Here is a 21,570-nt window from a genome sequence, read left to right on the forward strand (position 1 = left end):
AATACACTGACTACAACGTATAAATCCACAAATTAAAAATAGAAAACAAAAAATTTTACTAAAAACAAATTTTACTTTGCTACAAAATCAACGATTTTCAGTAACAACAAAAGGAGCACAGGTCCGACAGGCACGGGAAAACAGAATACACTGACAAGTACCAGCTTGGATCAATTTCATCATGGCGTCCAATTCCTAGTTTACAGTGTTGCCAAGTTCATTTAGATGGGGAAAAGGGGGGGAAGGCATGGTCTGACGAGCAGGGGAGAATGGGGTGCTTCTCATGGTGGGTCGAGCGCAGCTCTGACCTAAAATTGAAAGTTTTACTAGCATTCCATTTTGATTACTGTGCTAATGCTAAAAGACTAGTCAACAAGTCAACTGTAATTCTTGAGAAGGTATAATAAAGCATAGATTATTTTTCGGCTCAGATTTAGGAAGTTTCTAAGAATCTAAATCTTTTGATTTTGATATTATTTTTCAACTTATTAGTCTGATAATTAGTGGTGAGTTGTAAGTATAGTTATATCACAAACATCAGTTGACCATCAGTATCCACAAGGTTCAGTTTAATCATCATGTGGGCAGTACCGTAACCAGGTACTACCATCTGTAACTTCACTGTAGTTAAAGAGTTGCAAGACTTTGAAAATACTAACTAAACTAATAATCATCTGAGTGTTTGATCAAAAAACACTCTGAAGCTACAAAAGGTGTTTAGATCTGATCATAAATAAAACAAGGGAGAAGAAAGGGTGATTGAAATTTTGTTTCTCCCATTCAGTTTCAAACATTTACTTTAATAACTATGGTGATACAATAACTCCCCAGAAAACATCATCATAGCTGTTAACTTTAGTGTATTTATTATGGTGATTTTTGTGTTTTAGATTTGATGATAGATGCAATGAAGTAACTTGGAAGGAACTCTATATTGTCCTGAGACAATGAAACAATAATGACAAAAACTTTGAATGAATATCGTGTGAAAAAAATTGAGTCTATTGGTAAAATGACAGTCATGAATCAAGAAGAGATAATGACCAACACCAAAACAGTGCAGCAAGGTTTGGAAGCATTGAAAAATGAACATACGTCCATTCTGAACAGTCTAAGTGAAACTCAACATGGCGGTCCTGTGGAAGAAGAGAAACGCAACATGGTTAAGAACTCATTGGAAATTATTGAACTAGGTAAATATAATGAACAAAAATTTGATTGATAGAGGTGTGTGGTTTTAGCACATAAAATTTTAGGCTTAGGAGTCTAGCATATAAAGATTCTATAAAAGAGAAAAATTGTACTTTTTCCCATAGATACTTAGGCCATAATATATTGGTTAGGACATTCATGATCTTATGGTTTAAAAACATTGCATGGCCTAAGGTAAAACACCCAGTCATCGACACCCTTAAGGATTTTTTCATTTTTAATTTGCTATAACTCGTCCATTTATTGAGGTAATTAATCGTTTTATGAAGGTTCCTTCTCCCTGTGTATGTGAGACGATAAAAGTGTAAAGTAGCAGTTGTTTAATCAAATTTATCAAAAATCAAATCATGAATCTTTGTGGTAAAGCAGAGAGCTTTTTCACAACTTTCGTGGGTATCACAGCATAACTAATTGCATCCTTTACTATTAGTTTTCATCTAATCGTATCATCAATTTAAACTGGTAACGCCGCCACTGGTCGGTACTCGATTAAAATAGCTACTCACTTTGTCCTCACGCGGCTGAGTGATCCCGGACTCCAGAGCCAAAAAAACTTCGACCTCGCCGGGAATCGAACCCGGGACCTCCAGTGCAAACCTAGTGTGATACCCACTCGGCCACGGAGGTAGCAGTTGTTTCATTAATAAGACGGGACGATAAGACCATAGCAGTTACAGTTCCCTCTGTCAAACCTCTTAAAAAAAAAAAAAAAAAAAAAAAAAAAAAACCCATGTTCAACGGGAGAGAGCTCCGCTTTTCATCCATCCTGTGAGGAAAAAAGATAGAATAGAATTCAGAGTTGAGTGGTAGAGATTGCCTCTGGCAATAATTTCGCCCTTTGTTTGTAATTGTTGTATTTTGTACTTGGTTATAACCAATAAAGAGTCTCATTATTATAAGAATATGCTTCATTTTATACGGATAGAATGAGACTCAAAAGGTCCTTTACCCCCGCAGTCTAAATATGTAAAAAAAAACTTCTGTACAAAATAACTTTATTTTTAAATTTATTAAGCCCAATAAATAAACTTATAACTATGAAATTCAATCAACAAAACTTGCGGTAAAAAAAAACCTCTCAACTTATTTATTTAATTTATTAGATTTTTAGAAAGATTTTCAGCACTTACCGGAATCGTTTCCTCTTAGAACTGGTCAAGGTCACCGCTTGGGTCGTCTGTCCCAACGCTGCTGATACAGAGCTAGGTATAGGTTATAGGAGCAGTATGACAGAGAAACAAAATAGGGATGTATTTTGTAACTCTTTCGTCTGCTAATGTTATATCACGCTTTTATCGGCTCTACGTAAGATTTTATCGGCTAATACTTCTTCTACCGTTTCAATCAAATCAAATTTTTGTGTCTGGAAAAATGTGCCTTTGATGAAACGGACACGGAAAATTTTTGTGTCTGGAAAAATGTGCCTTTGATGAAACGGACACGGAAAATTTTTGTGTCTGAAAAATGTGCCTTTGATGAAACGGACACGGAAAGATGAGAAATCAAGCTTTTATCATCTGTCCTTTGCCGCTATTTCAAAACCAACTCCTTAAGCTGTGTCCACACACGGGCGACCTCGTCGATCGATGTCGACTGAAACCGTACACTGCCTTGACAACATAAATTCACCTCTTCACCTCGTCGATCGACATTGTGTGGACACAGCTTTAATTTCGGTGATGTGACGTTTCCAAACAATACCCACTGGTCCACATAAGAAAAATGTCTATCCGGATTCCGGATAGAATCGTGATAAATTGATAGAATCGTGATAGAAGCCTAAGTAGGGGAGGCCTGTAGGTATAGTATAGGTACTTGATAGGGGCCATAAAGATACCAAATTAATTAATGTAAGTAGATTAGTTGACAATAGATACCTACCGCACCCCAAAACTACGCTGATAAAATCAGTAACAATAAATTTGCAAAGTATCTGCTACAGAGCACGAAATATAATAGCTAGGCAGAGGCAACATAGCATTAATTAGTAATAATAATCATTACCGGTAATAGATAACCATGCATTTACATCTACAGTCATACTAGGACGTAGCCGACCTAGGTACCTAATGACCTGTAATCTGTAATAATTATTAATTGACTAAATCAATAACCTACACAAATTATGTGCATAATAAATCATATGCTAAGTAATTGAAGTACCTACTACCTAGGCAAAACCGTAAATGTTAAAAAGCTAATGTAAGATTTCCAAAGTTGGAGAGAGGGGAGGGGCAGAGTACGAACACGAAGAGGAAGAGGGGGAGGAGAGGGCGGGGGAGGAGGAGGAATCTGTACTGGCGGTGCTGGTAGGTTTGGACTTGATGAGTTGGTCGTATGGTCTGAGAATAGAAAAAAAGATGATAAAAAAAGTTAGAAGAAAGTTACAAGATTTAACACTTTTTCATTTGCTTGGCTGAACAAACAAACTAAGTTCTAACTTTTAACTTTTGGGCACCTAAGGGCCACTGGTATGAAGATGTTTGATTTGAATATTCTTTCACATTAGTTAGTGTAATCTTAAGGAGTGTCCACTGTGCAGTCCACACATAGTCCACTATGTGTAGACACAATTTTAGGGGTGCAATAGTCCTACATACTGGACTCTGCACACTTTAATTTCGTCAGGAAAGACCCCCAATTCAATGTAATGTGACACAGCTTTAGCATCACTCACCTTAAAATATTGGACACAATTCTATTCTTATTTGAACATGTACTGGTTGAAGACACAGTGGCAGATGAAGAGGGTAAAGAGGACGTGCTATAATGGGGGCAACGGGGACGGAAGAGGACAATTATCTCAACTATGTATACCTCAGCATATGTTAGCATGTCCCCCTCTTGATTTCTATTGAGGTGAAGAGGTTTCGTTAGAGCGAAAATAACAATCATTGAACGAAGGAAGTGAAATTCAAGTTTTAACGCGACAATTTTGCATTTACCTACTTTCTTTCACCATAACTTTCGAAGTCTCAAACGGTGAAACACCGAATGTTTCACATAAAAACGACTGTGAAAATTTTTATAAAACCGTTCTTTGTTCAAAATTTAGTAAAAATTTTCAAAAGAGTAAAAATTTTCCACATTAACTTTGGGCTTGATTGGGCCCCTGAGAAGCCCATAGGGGACTATTGTCTCATTCTGGCAGTAACAGCCTAGCCCATTCACATGGTTTCTCCTATCCTAACCCCCTCTTCAATTCCACTACAATGTTACAGTTCCCTCGATCATTTGTTTTTTTCTTCTTCTTCTTCTTCTTCTTCTTCTTCTTCTTCTTCAGAACAAAGCTAAGTAACTTGATAAGATGAAAACCTACCTCCAGACTGAGGTAACACAGGCTCATTGTCATCTCCCGATAGTCTATTACTGGAATCTGCCGCACACGCTGAACCAGGCTCTGATTTGATTGTCTGTGAAACAACATGGAAACACAAGAACATTGATTAAATAGGAGTGAAAGCAAAGAGAAAATTTGGATTCCAATCCTGATGTATATATAGTTGGGAAACAAGTAGTAAAAAAAGTAAATTTATGGCTTTTAAAAGTGCAATAGTCCTAAAATAAAATGGATGCAGTACATAAGGGATCAGGAAGAGACTGCGTTAACATAATGGCTTTTAGAAAAATTCATGTGGGCTTTAAAAATCCAAGTCTTATGTTTTTTTTTTTTTTTTTTTTTTTTTAGGAAAAGCATAGCATTACTTCAAGGCAAGGTATCTGAAATTCTGAACCTATCAGTCCATGACTGAATCTCTCATTACCTTGGGTCTAGGTGGAGGCCCAGGTGGGTCTATTAGTAGTGTAACCACACTCGTATTGTCTGCCCGTGTCCTCGAGTTCCTCCACTTCTCAATAGCCTCATCCACCAAACATTTGGATGGGTTAATCCAGTTGTTGCTTTGAGCCATCTCTGTCTGCTCATTGCGGACTTCTGCAATGAAAGAAATCAGACAGTCTAATTAGTTTGGATTGGAAGGTAGTGTGCCTGCTTTGTAAGCACTACGTTAGGAGTATGATTCCCTCTCTAGGTAAACTTTAGCCCGAAGTTTGAAGGTATAGGTAATACAGAATAATGAATAATTTATTACCTATTTGTTACAAATCTTGTTACTCAATCAATACACCTTTTTTTACGACTGACGAAACGAATTTTTCTTCGGCACGATTTTTTTTCCCGTAATAAAGAATTAGTGTATAAAAAGATTTAGTGTGTCCGCACTGCCAACGTAAAAAAATAACTTTGGACGAAGAAAAATTCGTGCAGTGTGAACGGGCTGTAAAAGTAGGGGCATATTCTATTCTGTAAAGGGGTCCACTCAACAAAAGAAAAATAAATGTAAGAATAATAACTCTTTTAGTATATTTTAATTACAAAGATTAAATAGTAGAAAGAAAAAACATTTTTCTCTCTCTCTTACATTTAACAATAGAACATTTTTCTTTTACATGAACAATAATAATACCTATATTGTGTACCTTAACCTTTGCAAAAGTTGTGTTTAAAAAGCCAATTTCCTTCAACATAAAAATAAACATTCCAATCTTTGTTTAAAAATAAATGAAAATAAACTATGGCATGTTTTATTTTCCACTTTGAATTTATCAATTCAAAGTTCAAAGTTTCTTCAATAATTATTTTGATAGATACTACTAATATCTCAACAGCTTTTATGATACTATCGGGAAAAGTCCAGTTGTTTTGGTAGATAGTGAATGTCGGGCTATTGCTACAATACCAAGAGCTTTCCAAAACAAAGTAGCTACACTGTAAACACTGTAAATAATAGTGATAAACTCGAGTAACAGTCAGGAAGTAAACAGCAAATTCACAGAAGAAAATAGTACCCATTGAATGGGTGAAAATACAAACAACAGTAAAATTTGATCCCTTTTATAATAGTCAAATACACTTATCAATCCGTGGTTAAAATAAATTTTAGAAACAGAGCAAGAGCAATTTGGTTAGCTTTATTTTGGGTTTCACCAAGGGTTGAAGATTTTTAAACCCGTGTAATGCCCGACACTCACGCTCAGACCCGTCTGACAGACCTAGCTCTATCAGACCGTCTGAAGTTTCCTGGAACACGTTTCAGCGTGAGTGAGAGTGAGCGGCTGGTATAAAGTACCAAGAGAAACAAAAGTATGTACCTATTAAATCAATTAATAAGCCCATTTGTAGTTTGTAGACAAAATACATATTCGGTTGTAGTGAATCATTACAACTTGAATTAAAATTGGTAACAATAGAAAATACTCGTTAATTATTATTATTTTTTACATTGCCAATTTCCAGTAGCAGACCGGTATAATCCAATCCGTAGGAATAAATAAATAAATAAATACTTAAAACAATTTGTTCAAGATTCTTAAAGCACAAATAAATAATAAAAAAATCTTTAGAATCTTTAGATAAAAATAAATAAATAAATAAAACAAAGGGAATTCGGCTATAAATAAAAATATATCAGGTCCTTGGTGAAACCCGAAACTAGAATTCCATTCACATTTCACACCTCTCATCTCTCAAAATTCTCAGATATTCAGAACACCCAAACCACCCAATTAGCGGCTCATTCTTATCTCTTATTCCACCTCAACTTCTTACCCCCCAGTGGCGACGCAAGACACTTTGTTTTATTTTTAACAACAGAGAAAATTACAATTGACAAGCAACAAACAAAAGATAGGTAAATTAATTAAATATTCTCTTAAAATACCAATTGAAATACTTGGTCTAGACATCTTGAAGTTTGAAAGTATAGGTAATACAGAATAATGAATAATTTATTACCTATTTGTTACAAATCTTGTTACTCAATCAATACACCTTTTTTTACGACTGACTTGGACTTGAACCATAAACCTTCAGATCTGGAAACCAGTACACCACTGAAGTTGGTTACATACCAGTAAAATGAACAATATCCACAGCATCCTGAGCAGATAACATGTTCCACAGTCCATCGGTACCAAATATGAGGCACTTGTGTTGAGCAGTGTCCATTTCAATTACTCCCACATCAGGCTCAGGAGATACAACAAATGTATCAAGCTCTGAGTTGTAACTCCAAAAATCACCTAGGAGAGAGATTTGAAAATGCATGAGTTAATAATGATAATAAAAATAAATTAACTGCAAGGATTTTCTTATTTGCAATAATTAAGAAATGGTAAAAAATAAAATAAAAACTTTTCTCTCAATATAATTTTAAATTTATTTAATTTTTGTTTCCTGCTAGAGGAAAACAAAACTTACCAAGTGATCTAGCTACAGCCAGAAAGGGGATTTCATCAAAAGCTGTAGATCTCCTCACAGGGCCCTTATGTCCTATTTTTGGTCGGTTCCATACCACTCTGGGTACACCATTTTTTCGAACTACTTTGCCCCCTGAAAATAAAAGAAACAACAGATCTTAGTGACTTTAATAAGTTTAACTAGACCAGTGTAGATGCTAGATACTTTTTTTTTTTGTTGCTGTTTTGTAAAATGACAACTTTGTTAATTGACTAATGTGGTACAGTACTTACCAGCTTTTGTAATTCTTTTAATTTCTTCCGGACATTCAGGCTTGTGTTCTTTTGTTAACTCTAAACATTTCCATGATTTATCATTTTCATCTTGATAGCCAAGTACCAACATAGAATCTCCAACGTGACCTACATAGATTTTACTTTTCATTATAAAAGCTACAGTTGCTGTTGTACCGGAGGTACTTGGTAATCCTGATTGAGTTCGCTGCCAATTAGCTGAAACAATAAAACACGAGTTTCATTTCAATATTAAAATAATCAGTTATTTTTTCTCCTCCTTGACATTGATAGCATAAAGAATTATTACACCCTCATGGATCATGGAAATTTATTTCCTTTTCTAATACTGAGCATTTTAGGCCCAAATCAAAATATAGAAAATCAAAGCAGCTAAAATAGGAAAATTTTTCCCTAAATATTGCATTTAGATTGAAATACATACCTTCAAACAGAAAATGGAGGGAGAGGGGACCCAAACAAAATTTAGGTCATTACTCATACATTAGACAATTATTGTGTAACCATGAATTAACCACTACCTACCCATTTTACTTTGAAGATAGATAGGATCCCATTGGAAATACTTACCTTGGTCCTTCCACATAGCTTGGTGTGTATTGATGTATCCTTCATGGATAGCATGTAACACATCGTCGTCGTTATCCATTTTACTTTGAAGATAGATAGGATCCCATCGGAAATACTTACCTTGGTCCTTCCACATAGCTTGGTGTGTATTGATGTATCCTTCATGGATAGCATGTAACACATCGTCGTCGTTATCAGACCAGAATGATTTCTGTTGTACAATGGAATCTAATAGATGTTCTTTAGCGTATGTTGCAGCCTCGACACCACCATGTCCGTCAAAAATACCAAAGAATGCGTATTCCAAATCGTTGAAGTCTTCTGTTTGTTGATAAGCCACAGAAAACATATCCTCCATATATTTTCTGCCTCCTTGATTACAATGTCCTGTTACACGTAAATTTACTCCGATTCCAGACATTTCTAATGCAATTTACAAACTACCGAGGAGAAAACACACAAAAGAAACACCAATATCACATCAAGCACATTGAAAAAAGGACTAAAAGAAAAAGCTCATATTTCTAAAAAATCGTTAAAAGTCACATTTCAAAAGATAAAGATAAATAAACCAGAAAAATTGGCGATTGGCAACTTTCTACAAAAATCATATGAAAAAATCCTTCAACTTTTCATCATGACGTAAAAAGTTATGAGCAATGCATTGTGGGAAAAACTTTCACTGATGCAGTGTTGCAACATCTCGTGTCCCGATCTCGAAATGAATGAACGAAGTGAGTTCCATGTTTTTTACCTCGACGATTTTGCATTTAAATTTGTGAAGCTGCCCGGTGGTTTTCCCAATATTCTCGAACCTTTTGTCCGATTTGGAATAATTTCGGCAAAAATGATCAGAAAGGAAATTTTCTCAAATTACCTTCAGATTTCGGATCCGATGGGTAGGTATTAGGTATCTCCAATCGTAGAGGTGTCTTCTAGAAGTTCTGAGATTTTTTTGTAGGTACCGGTGAAAATTCTGAAGAAAAAAAAATGTGACTCTCCTTTTGGTATTTTTTTTTTTTTTCAATTTTACAGAAAACATTCAACAGTCTTATATCGATTTAAAACTCAAAACTCACTTCGCTCGTTCTGAAGCAATGTTGCCAGTAAAAAACCTCTGAAACAAAAACCTCCGATTTTTTTATAAAAAAAAAACAAAAAAATAGCAAGCTTCTCACACATACGACGATAACAGCTGATATATGACTAACTTCTGCAATCTGCATTCAAACTCAAAAAGTTGGGAAAGCGGAGGATCTGGCACAGGGGAGCGTGTTGAGGACGAGATTTTTGTGGGAATTTTGCTATAAATCCCACCATTAAAAAAAATACCCTGAGGACGATTGAAATTACATGGGATTTTTGTAGGTAGGTAAATATAGGTATGTAGATGTAGGTAAATAGGTGTTTCGATTTTTTTTTTTTTTACATGGGAATTTGGGAAAAAGTGTGGTAATGGTAATGGACGATTTCGACCGTAAAATCTCCAATTAATAAAAAGTTATGAGCAATGCATTGTGGGAAAAACTTTCACTGATGCAGTGTTGCAACATCTCGTGTCCCGATCTCGAAATGAATGAACGAAGTGAGTTCCATGTTTTTTACCTCGACGATTTTGCATTTAAATTTGTGAAGCTGCCCGGTGGTTTTCCCAATATTCTCGAACCTTTTGTCCGATTTGGAATAATTTCGGCAAAAATGATCAGAAAGGAAATTTTCTCAAATTACCTTCAGATTTCGGATCCGATGGGTAGGTATTAGGTATCTCCAATCGTAGAGGTGTCTTCTAGAAGTTCTGAGATTTTTTTGTAGGTACCGGTGAAAATTCTGAAGAAAAAAAATCTGGTGTGAACATCACACGACTTTCTATTACATTTGCAGAATACGTAGGTACCTATTTGAAAAGAAATAGAAAATAAAAAAAAATGTAATAAATGGGAAATTTGTTGACACAGGGGAGTATCGAACCCGTAACTTCTCAACTGTAAGTCGGACAGTTCTAAAAGTTTCACCATTCGATTCGGGCGGAAAGTGCACAGTGCAGTGAAGTGAAGCTAAAGAGAGCTTTTTGTGAAAGTTCAGTCTGTCCATATTTTTATCGATTTTCCATTTTATGACAAAGATTTTTACAAGGACATCTCCTCAAAATACCGCATCAACTATTTGTTAGTCGTCTTTTTTGTTCTGCAGTTTTCTTTTGGAAGAAAATATTACAGTTTTCTCCCCGTAGGGACTCGAAAACTGGTATTTTGGGTCAAGCAAGCTCGACCCACCATGAGAAGCACCCCATTCTCCCCTGCTCGTCAGACCATGCCTTCCCCCCCTTTTCCCCATCTAAATGAACTTGGCAACACTGTAAACTAGGAATTGGACGCCATGATGAAATTGAACCAAGCTGGTACTTGTCAGTGTTTTAAACTTACATTTAGAATCAGAGACTTCCCTCACAAAATTTATTTCAACTTTAATAAAAGACAATAAATACAGAGGAGCTGTATTTATTGTCTTTTATTGACAAATAAAAATAAAAAGTTAGTCAACTTAAGTATGTATTATTTGTAAAAAAAGGAAACTTTTGCACAGAATATAGTAGATTGTTCATATTAAAATTCAGACCCAAAAATGAAATTTAGACTTTCGGCCCTGATGGCCTCTGGAGCTGGAGCTCAAAATGGATATTTCAAAATTTTATTTTTAGGACTGAATTTCAAAATGAATAATTAGTGGGACCTATTTGAAGCATAAATCACCAATCAATATGAGTTTTCCATTTTTGTTGCTTCCCCTATGTGTGAGAGAACAAGTAGGCCATAATGCCGGCCTTGGTTGTTGGATTGAGCTCAAACAGTACTACATTCTTTAAGACCTTTGATATGATGTATCACAAGGGGCTTTTGAGAGAGATAAGAGTAGGTCAATTGTTCTTCAGTTTTTTTTTCCATTTGAAAAATTCACAGTGGTTGTTGAACTCTTTGAACTGACAAGATTGAATAGAAGACGACTGATGCATTTCAACCATTATGGTCTATCAAATCAATTTGAGTGGAAAACAGGATGGAGCAGCCAGAGAAATTACAGGGATGTTTGTTTTTCTTCAAGGATACACTTTGACAAGAATTGGAGTGTCTTTTGGGGTTGTCCTTTCTTGAAAAAGATTTCCCACATTCATTGCAAGTGAATTTACTCACAGTTTCATCAGAGGGAGGCTTCATAGAACAAAGCTTGTGATGTCAACTCAGATTTGACACCTTCATTAGCTTTCCACAGAACTCACACAGCTTCATCTTCCTTGAACTGATCTCGTACCAAGACAGACACACGTTAGGTACCTCAAACAAGTCAATCCAGCAGGGACTATAGAGACATATATTGACTTGATGACAGTAGACAAAAAAGAGTATAGGTATTTTATAGTAGGTAACAGAAAGTACAGAAACACTCACTTGTGACTTGAATTAGCGCAAGAATAAAAAGAGGTTTGAGAAAACTAATTATTAGGTAAGTACCTACGAAAAACGAAATTTTACTTCAAATTCTTCAAAAGTTGTGAGGTCTTGAGAAACAGAAAATAAAATTTATAAAAATTACAAGTCAAAAATAAACAAAGAATTTATGGTGGGAAAGGGACGTTTTATGAAAAGTAAAATCCCATCCCCCTACTGTTGTCATGGGATTTTTCTCGAAAAATCTCGTCCTCAACACGCTCCCCTGTGCTAGATCCGAAAGCGGAAAGTGCACAGTGCAGTGAAGTGAAGCTAAAGAGAGCTTTTTTGAAAGTTCAGTCTGTCCATATTTTTATCGATTTTCCATTTTATGACAAAGATTTTTACAAGGACATCTCCTCAAAATACCGCATCAACTATTTGTTAATCGTCTTTTTTGTTCTGCAGTTTTCCTTTGGAAGAAAATTGAAAGTTTTACTAGCATTCCATTTTGATTACTGTGCTAATGCTAAAAGACTAGTCAACAAGTCAACTGTGATTCTTGAGAAGGTATATTAAAGCATAGATTATTTTTCGGCTCAGATTTAGGAAGTTTCTAAGAATCTAAATCTTTCTTATTAGTCTGATAATTAGTGGTGAGTTGTAAGTATAGTTATATCACAAACATCAGTTGACCATCAGTATCCCCAAGGTTCAGTTTAATCATCATGTGGGCAGTACCGTAACCAGGTACTACCATCTGTAACTTCATTGTAGTTAAAGAGTTGCAAGACTTTGAAAATACTAACTAAACTAATAACCATCTGGGTGTTTGATCAAAATACACTCTGAAGCTACAAAAGGTGTTTAGATCTGATCATAAATAAAACAAGGGAGAAGAAAGGGTGATTGAAATTTTGTTTCTCCCATTCAGTTTCAAACATTTACTTTAATAACTATGGTGATACAATAACTCCCCAGAAAACATCATCATAGCTGTTAACTTTAGTGTATTTATTATGGTGATTTTTGTGTTTTAGATTTGATGATAGATGCAATGAAGTAACCTTGGAAGGAACTCTATATTGTCCTGAGACAATGAAACAATAATGACAAAAACTTTGAATGAATATCGCGTGAAAAAAATCGAGTCTATTGGTAAAATGACAGTCATGAATCAAGAAGAGATAATGACCAACACCAAAACAGTGCAGCAAGGTTTGGAAGCATTGAAAATTGGAAGGAACTCTATATTGTCCTGAGACAATGAAACAATAATGACAAAAACTTTGAATGAATATCGTGTGAAAAAAATTGAGTCTATTGGTAAAATGACAGTCATGAATCAAGAAGAGATAATGACCAACACCAAAACAGTGCAGCAAGGTTTGGAAGCATTGAAAAATGAACATACGTCCATTCTGAACAGTCTAAGTGAAACTCAACATGGCGGTCCTGTGGAAGAAGAGAAACGCAACATGGTTAAGAACTCATTGGAAATTATTGAACTAGGTAAGTATAATGAACAAAAATTTGATTGATAGAGGTGTGTGGTTTTAGCACATAAAATTTTAGGCTTAGGAGTCTAGCATATAAAGATTCTATAAAAGAGAAAAATTCTACTTTTTCCCATAGATACTTAGGCCATAATATATTGGTTAGGACATTCATGATCTTATGGTTTAAAAACATTGCATGGCCTATTATTTATTCCCTTCCCTTTTAGGTTTGAATGAAGCCCAAGTAATGACTGCTCTAGCTGGACATTTACAAAATGTAGAAGCTGAAATATTTATTCCCTTCCCTTTTAGGTTTGAATGAAGCCCAAGTAATGACTGCTCTAGCTGGACATTTACAAAATGTAGAAGCTGAAAAGCAGAAGTTGAGAACACAAGTGAGACGGTTGGTGCAGGAGAATGCCTGGCTGAGAGATGAACTGGCCAACACTCAGCAGAAATTACAAAGCTCGGAGCAAGCCAATTCCCAATTGGAAGAAGAAAAGAAACATTTAGAATTCATGTCTTCTATACGGAAATATGACTCGGACATCCAAGGTTAGTGATGTGAAGTTCTCATTACATTTTGTTTTGGTTAAATTTGTATAGGATGTGGCCTAATAGTCAATGTCCCAATATTTGTAAACAACAAGCAAATTGGTTTTGAATGCACATAAATCTTGGTCATAATTTCATAAAGGAGGAAACTTCCAATTTTTTGATAGAAAGCAGGTATGCAGTGTAGAAAATTGTTTTGTCATCCAAGCTAATACATATTTGTGCTAATATTCAAGTAAATAAGCATGTTCTGTTTTTAAATAGTAAAGGTTTAACTTTTTTTTTAATGAAGTTGGTATGTCATTAAAAAATACCTTAGGATCTTCTCATAATGACTTTTTTGTCACTCAGGTGATGAGAATTCTGGAGATCAGAAGAGTGACAAACACAAACAAGATGATCCTGTGGTTGACCTGTTTCCCGATGAAGACAATGATGATCGTAACAACCTCTCACCTACTCCACCATCCCAGTTTGCACAACAGGTAGGCACTTGAAATCTTGACCAGCCTAGATAGCTGGTAGTTAAAAAAGCTCAGTTGGCTTTTAAAAAGTTGTGAAATTGAATACCTTGGTGGTGTAGTGATCAAAATGATCACCTGGTAAACAGGAGGGCATGGGCTCAATCCTAATCAAGGTTTGAAATTTCACCCTCAATATAATTTGAGTATTTGGCCCCAATTATGATACTCCAGTGTTTAGTAAGCTCTAGGGCACTTGTTTTTGTTTTTTTGTTCTTTTTTTTTTCCTTTAATGTTGTAAGTAAAAAGCTAGCCCCCTTTTTTTTCATTCTGATGAGTGGAATATTGTTGGCTTATTTTTACAGGTGAATGCAGGCTATGAGATTCCAGCCAGACTCCGCACCCTGCACAACTTGGTGATCCAGTATGCATCTCAGGGCCGGTATGAAGTGGCGGTACCTCTGTGTAAACAGGCCCTCGAGGATCTGGAGAAAACATCAGGTGAGATAGTCTTGTCTTCTATTGAAACCCACGATCTAGCCTCTATTTAAAAGACCAGTAAAATCTATGACAATGTCTATTGCTGCAATGTGTCTTGCACTGTCTCTAGCTTAAATCCCTACACAAAAAGTCCACTCTAAGACTTAGTTGTACGGGCAAACAGCCCTAAAAGTTTAGTTAAGCTTATACAAATCATCTACACTGTCCTGACTGTATACTAGACTCTAAAGCTGTGTTTTTCGCGATCTAGGTTCTATTTAAAAGACCAGTAAAATCTATGACAATGTCTATTGCTGCAATGTGTCTTGCACTGTCTCTAGCTTGAATCCCTACACAAAAAGCCCACTCTAAGAGTCTAAGACTTAGTTGTATGGGCAAACAGCCCTAAAAGTTTAGTTAAGCTTATACAAATCATCTACACTGTCCTGACTGTATACTAGACTCTAAAGCTGTGTTTTTCCCGGAAATTTAAGATTTATTAGGGCTTAATATGAGATTTAGAGGGATTGCAATAGCACCTACATAATTATGTTGCTTTCAACTATCGGAGTTGACCATTACGTCATTTTCCCAACCTACATAATTATAACTATGTTGTATTGACTCTTTCAAGCTTGGTTCGTGGTAATTGCATGAACAAAAAGCTTGTCGTGGTCCTTCCACTCTTTGAGTAATATCTCTAAAGCTACGTCTTCACTTTCTGATAATAATTACTTTCCTTGCTATAGGATAAGGAAAGTAAAAATGGAGAGATTCTCCGTAAAATTATGTATAGGTAAAAAAAAAAAAAAACTTTCTAGTGATAGATAACTTTCTACTTACCATGTATCTCGAATAGTGCAGATATTTTTACTTTCCTTATCCTATAGGAAGGAAAGTAGTTAATGTAATCGGGTCAAATTTTCGATGGTCAGTTTTTAGTGCCAAAACACGTTTTGAGGTCCCTAGAGCCTAAATCCGAAGTTTCAGCTATGAATCTTTACACATCTCTAGTACACCTATAGATTACAAATCTAACAATATTAAACATTTTTTTGTAAATAATTTTATGTTAGTAAAGTTTTTAATCGAACTAATGACGTAACTAAAAAAATAATATAAAAATAGAAAATCTAACGAAAAAAATTTCAACTTTTTTTTTGTACAATGGGGTTTTCTCTCCTATAACAGTACGAGTATAACATGTCTTTTTATTTATACTGGTAAAGGAAACTGGCAGAAAAAAGCTCAAGAAAGGAGTGAAAGGACAATAGTTAATGTTTTACTAGGTAATTTTTTTATACCTAACTAAACCAATGGTTGAGTCACAGTTGGGTGAAAGAGCTCCTTCAGGAGATTAAGGGCCGGGTCCACAAAGTGAGTTTAAACTCCGTTTAATCTAGATTTTTTTTTTTAAATAGGTTTGACAGAGGGAACTGTAACTGCTATGGTCTTGTCGTCCCGAAATCGAAGAGAGAAGGAAGACAGGATAGGAGAAAGCCAACCGCTATTCCAGGCAAATACGAAGCGGCCGAAACGCTCGAGGATTGCGCTCTGCGTTCGCGCAAAGAGTCCTACGACTGAGAATTTGACCACAATAATAGTAGTAGCCTACTGCTGGAGTAAAGGGCAGTATAAAGTATAACTAAGTACTACTATTATTATTATTCTATTCCAGGCAAATACGAAGCGGCCGAAACGCTCGAGGATTGCGCTCTGCGTTCGCGCAAAGAGTCCTACGACATTGTCAAGCAGGCTAAGGTTGCGCAAATCCTAGGCTCTGGCGGTGATCGGCGCAACAGGAATTCGCGCATCATGGGCGCAAGCCGAGACTCCCTGACGGATTCCCTCCAGTTCGATTCCAGCATTGATGAGAAAAAATAAGAGAGTTGATGGTTGAGAGGCCGCGGAAATTTGAGATTTATTAGGGCTTAATATGAGATTTAGAGGGATTGCAATAGCACCTACATAATTATGTTGCTTTCATTTATCGGAGTTGACCATTACGTCATTTTCCCAACCTACATATGACCTACATAATTATAACTTATTGACTCTTTCAAGCTTGGTTCGTGGTAATTGCATGAACAAAAGGCTCGTCGTGGTCCTTCCACTCTTTGAGTAATATCTCTAAAGCTACGTCTTCACTTTCTGATAATAATTACTTTCCTTCCTATAGGATAAGGAAAGTAAAAATGGAGAGATTCTTCGTAAAATTATATATATAAGAAAAACTTTCTAGTGATAGAGAACTTCCTACTTACAATGTATCTCGAATAGAACAGATATTTTTACTTTCCATATCTATAGGAAGGAAAGTAATGTAATTGGGTCAAATTTTCGATGGTCAGTTTTTAGTGCCAAAACACGTTTTGAGGTCCCTAGAGCCTAAATCCAAAGTTTCAGCGTCTGTCTGTGTGTAAACAAAATATCTCGAGAATGGTAAGAGCTAGAGACTTGAAATTTGGTATGTATGTAGATGTCAAATGTGACAAGGATGCGACACGAAACGTTTGTTTGAGATAGGTGCTGCGGTTGGCGGTATTTTGACCGCTTTTTGGCGGTTTTCAGCTATACCGACTAGGCGGTTAGAGATATTATAAAATTTTAGGGTATAAGAACAAGAACACCCAAATAAGCATCATTCAATAGGATAAGGAAAGTCGTGTGATGTTCACACCAAATTTTTTTCGCCCCCATTAGGCGCTTTAACCTAATAAATCTACTACATTTAATTCTCTATTCAGTATTAGTCAATCAGCATAATTGAGCATTTGATCAAGTGAAGACGTAGCTTACAAGATGGGAGTGCACAAGTGTGTCTACTAGTGATAGTGTGTGATTCACTATTTAGTGTGATAGTGGGTCTACTATCTCGGCTTGTGTATTTTCATTTTGAGTACTTATTCAGTATATTCCATTAGCCAATCAGCATAATTGACTATTTGATCAAGTGAAGACGTAGCTTACAAGATGGAAGTGCACAAATGTGTCTACTAGTGATAGTGTGTGATTCACTATTTAGTGTGATAGTGGGTCTACTATCTCGGCTTGTGTATTTTCATTTTGAGTACTTTGTGTTTTTCATTCCAACACCGGCACCGCATCAATGCATTTTCATTTCACTTCTCCTCTTGGCACTATCTCTTTGAGTGAACGCTGCGTCCTAAATTCTGTATAGGTAATCCTTTTATTTATCAAATAAATTGAAATCTCCCCCCAGGGCATCTCTTTGAGTGAACGCTGCGTCCTAAATTCTGTATAGGTAATCCTTTTATTTATCAAATAAATTGAAATCTCCCCCCAGGGCATGATCATCCTGACGTTGCTACCATGTTGAATATTCTGGCCCTGGTGTATCGCGACCAGAACAAATACAAGGAGGCCGCTAACCTACTCAATGACGCTCTCACTATTCGAGAGAAAACCCTGGGCGAGAACCATGCTGCCGTGGCCGCTACGTTGAACAATCTGGCTGTGTTATACGGGAAACGAGGTGAGTCGGACGTTCTTCCGATACCAAATATAACGCCGAATGGAGCAGTTGCAAATGGGTAAAAATTATTAATGAATGGTTGATTCCTGCGTAAAAAGTAGTGGAAAATCCAAATCTGAGGTCAAAACTCCGAAAAAGTAACTTTTAAAGGTCGAAAATTTAATTTTTAATTGCCGTTCTAATGAAAAAGTTCAAAGAGTTGTGACGTCAGATTTCACGTCAAAATGCGCAGAATAATAGAATGGAATGTACCTTGTTTATCCTGCTGGGATAGGACTGAAAAGTCCCTTTACCCCCACAGTCTAACCAAGGTCTCATATATTTTGACAAATTATGGGAAACACTGAGGAATGGATTCAATTAATCAAATATTGAATTCTAGTCTGGCTAGGGGACGTTAAAACAGAGAGTAGACTAGCATCTGGCTGTGGGACAAACAGGGAGGAACAGCTAACCCTAACCAGCCTAGTAAGCTGATTTTAAATCGATTTATCTCGGTACCTATCTAAAAGTCGTAGGAGAAAAAGAAAAATTCCCTTCCTTACTTTTCCTGCTCTATGACTTTGAAACATCACCCAAGTAAGCGCAACTGATCTATTGATATCAACTTTATAATAGCTCCAACAGTGTAGAACTTTTTTACTTTCTATTACTTATGTATAGCGGAGCTATACTAGTAATGAGAAAGTATTGCAATCGGTCCAAATTTTTTTAGCTTAGGTTTGGTTTATCAATCGCTTTTATCGGACTGTTAAAATTATCGGCCCGTCAAATGCATTTGAATCATTGCTAATTTAACAAGGCAATAATTTTAACCATGCTATTAATAAAGCAAACCTTAATTTATGTTTTTTTTTTCATAATGGTGCTTTTCCAAATACCTACTTACTTGGCATTTGCCGATCACTCACTCATTTAAACAAATGGAAACATGTCGATCAGGATAGGAGAAAACCAGCTGTTCCGAGAACGAACATTACCTGTTCTTTTTCCAAGAGCTTTACCTAGAGTTTACAAGGCAGACGTGGTACCTTCTTAGCTAACGAGACTACATTACATTGAACATTGAAATGAGGTACCTTTCTAACGAAATTGCTGTGTGCGGAGTCCAGTGTATAGGACTATTGCACCCAGGTATATGTAGCTAACGAGGCTAGCTTGATTCCTTTCCATTATTTGTCGCAGGTAAATACAAGGAGGCTGAGCCTCTGTGCAAGCGAGCACTGGGACGTTCTTCCGATACCAAATATAACGCCGAATTGATATCAACTTTATAATAGCTCCAACAGTGTAGAACTTTTTTACTTTCTATTACAAACCTTAATTTATGTTTTTTTTTTTTTTTTTTCTGGATAATGGTGCTTTTCCAAATACCTACTTACTTGGCATTTGCCAATCACTCACTCATTTAAACAAATGGAAATAGATCATGCCGATCAGGATAGGAGAAAACCAGCCGTTCCGAGAACGAACATTACCTGTTCTTTTTCCAAAAGCGAACCTAGAGTTTACAAGGCAGACGTACTACCTTCTTAGCTAACAAGACTACATTAAGTACATTGAACATTGAAATGAGGTACCTTTCTAACAAAATTGCTGTGTGCGGAGTCCAGTGTATAGGACTATTGCACCCAGGTATATGTAATTATGTAGCTAACGAGGCTAGCTTGATTCCTTTCCATTATTTGTCGCAGGTAAATACAAGGAGGCTGAGCCTCTGTGCAAGCGAGCACTGGAAATCCGAGAGAAAGTGTTGGGCAAAGAGCATCCCGATGTTGCGAAACAGTTGAACAACTTGGCCTTACTGTGTCAGAACCAGAGTAAATACGAGGAGGTAGAGAGGTAAGCGAGAATAGAATGTACCTGGTTTATCCTGCTGGGATAGGACTGAAAAGTCCCTTTACCCCCACAGTCTAACCAAGGTCTCATATATTTTGACAAATTATGGGAAACAGGAATGGATTCAATTAATCAAATATTGAATTCTTAGTCTGGTTAGGGGACGTTAAAACAGAGAGTAGACTAGCATCTGGCTGTGGGACAAACAGGGAGGAACAGCTAACCCTAACCAGCCTAGTAAGCTGGCAGTTCTTCAAGGGGTTCTCTCTGCTTTTAAAGAACAAGCACAAGTCTTCACGATGATTGGCTATGGTTCAGGGCGAGCCTATTAAACATGGCCAGAGACCATCACACCGGTGTGCGGCTGATACAAAAAGATATCTTTTCTTTATTTTGCCATCACCATTCTTTGTGGTTACTCAGCCTGAGTGGTGCTAGAAGTACCTAAGTAACTGCCCAAATGATAAAGATCCCTTGGATAGCTTCTACTAAGGATATATTTTTCTTTGTTTCAGATATTACCAAAGAGCGCTAGAAATTTATGAACTCAAATTAGGACCCGATGATTCCAATGTAGCCAAAACCAAGAACAACCTCGCCTCCTGCTATTTGAAACAAGGTAAGGCAAGATTTTTTCCCCGAGATTTCTTTTGAATATATATATTTATTTCGAGGGAAACAATATTGACAAAAAATGTATTTAACAAACTGCTTTAAACATAGAGTTGCCATACGACACAGCATACAATTGGTCTTCGTTCTGAAAAATCGTGTCGTGTGTAGTGGGAACACTCTTCTTTAAATTGCATTGCCTACACCTACAGAACATTTGAAAAATAATAATAATGACGTGAGTTTTAACCCTCGTCTATGTGTTCTCTTGTATTGGAAGTTTCTGTTTTTGTTTCACAGGTAAATACAAGGAAGCTGAGATCCTCTACAAGCAAGTACTGACGCGAGCTCATGAGAGAGAATTCGGTGCCTGTGACGGAGATAACAAACCTATCTGGCAGGTAAGTAAGGGACCTACGACCAAATTGTAATCTTATAGAAATACTACCATCACGTCACGTCATAGGGAGTCTGAGCGATGTAGTTCAAAGTTTTCCCATAATACTGTAGGTAATTTCGTTCAGGATAGCCACACTACCATCACGTCACGTGATGTGTCGTGATGGTAGTGTGTTTCTACTTTCTACCTTTACTTAAGTACGTCCCATTTTTTTTTTTTTTTTATTTGATGTTCTTATATTATTTCTTGATGTAGGATTTATTTAGATTTTTATTAAAAATGAATATAATTTTTAGTTAGTAAGATTTTCCTTTTATATTTTACATTTCTATGATACACATGCAAGTTGCAATTATAAAAACAAATAAATAATTTACCTAATTGAACTTTTTTACCCTACATTTTTCTTTTACATACTTCATTTTTGTGGGAATTTTCTTGCTGAATATCGTCTTTTCCCTCCTTTCCTACG

The 21,570-nt window shown here is 36.2% G+C and overlaps 2 protein-coding genes across 2 annotated transcripts; one reads left to right on the top strand and one right to left on the bottom strand.

Annotated features, from left to right (window-relative positions):
- Window positions 1–330: 330 nt before the first annotated feature.
- On the top strand, window positions 331–21,129 carry LOC103506178 (kinesin light chain). Its single transcript, XM_026821295.1, has 10 exons — window positions 331–436; window positions 891–1,007; window positions 13,083–13,268; window positions 13,568–13,810; window positions 14,162–14,295; window positions 14,637–14,772; window positions 18,059–18,247; window positions 19,942–20,089; window positions 20,602–20,705; window positions 20,999–21,129. Exons 2-10 carry the CDS (start codon window positions 959–961, stop codon window positions 21,127–21,129), a joined length of 1,320 nt encoding a protein of 439 aa, XP_026677096.1. The 5' UTR covers window positions 331–436; window positions 891–958.
- LOC103506177 (protein phosphatase 1D) lies at window positions 4,487–8,976 on the bottom strand. The gene is made up of 6 exons (XM_008470561.3): window positions 8,455–8,976; window positions 7,744–7,962; window positions 7,472–7,603; window positions 7,123–7,293; window positions 4,977–5,146; window positions 4,487–4,625 (listed from the first exon to the last, which is right to left on the bottom strand). The coding sequence occupies exons 1-6, from the start codon at window positions 8,753–8,755 to the stop codon at window positions 4,503–4,505; spliced, it is 1,116 nt and encodes a 371-aa protein (XP_008468783.1). The 5' UTR covers window positions 8,756–8,976; the 3' UTR covers window positions 4,487–4,502.
- Window positions 21,130–21,570: the final 441 nt, after the last annotated feature.

This window comes from Diaphorina citri, unplaced genomic scaffold (assembly GCF_000475195.1).
Source record: "Diaphorina citri unplaced genomic scaffold, Diaci psyllid genome assembly version 1.1 scaffold220, whole genome shotgun sequence".
Taxonomy (NCBI): domain Eukaryota; kingdom Metazoa; phylum Arthropoda; class Insecta; order Hemiptera; family Psyllidae; genus Diaphorina; species Diaphorina citri.

Coding starts and splice junctions, on each gene's coding strand:
- LOC103506178 (XM_026821295.1), top strand. CDS start 959: ATGACAAAAACTTTGAATGAATATCGTGTGAAAAAAATTGAGTCTATT. Junction 13,269..13,567: donor ATTGGAAATTATTGAACTAG/GTAAGTATAATG, acceptor CTTCCCTTTTAG/GTTTGAATGAAGCCCAAGTA. Junction 13,811..14,161: donor ATATGACTCGGACATCCAAG/GTTAGTGATGTG, acceptor TTTGTCACTCAG/GTGATGAGAATTCTGGAGAT.
- LOC103506177 (XM_008470561.3), bottom strand. CDS start 8,755: ATGTCTGGAATCGGAGTAAATTTACGTGTAACAGGACATTGTAATCAA. Junction 7,963..8,454: donor AGCTATGTGGAAGGACCAAG/GTAAGTATTTCC, acceptor TTATTGTTTCAG/CTAATTGGCAGCGAACTCAA. Junction 4,626..4,976: donor GGCCTCCACCTAGACCCAAG/GTAATGAGAGAT, acceptor GTTGTTTCACAG/ACAATCAAATCAGAGCCTGG.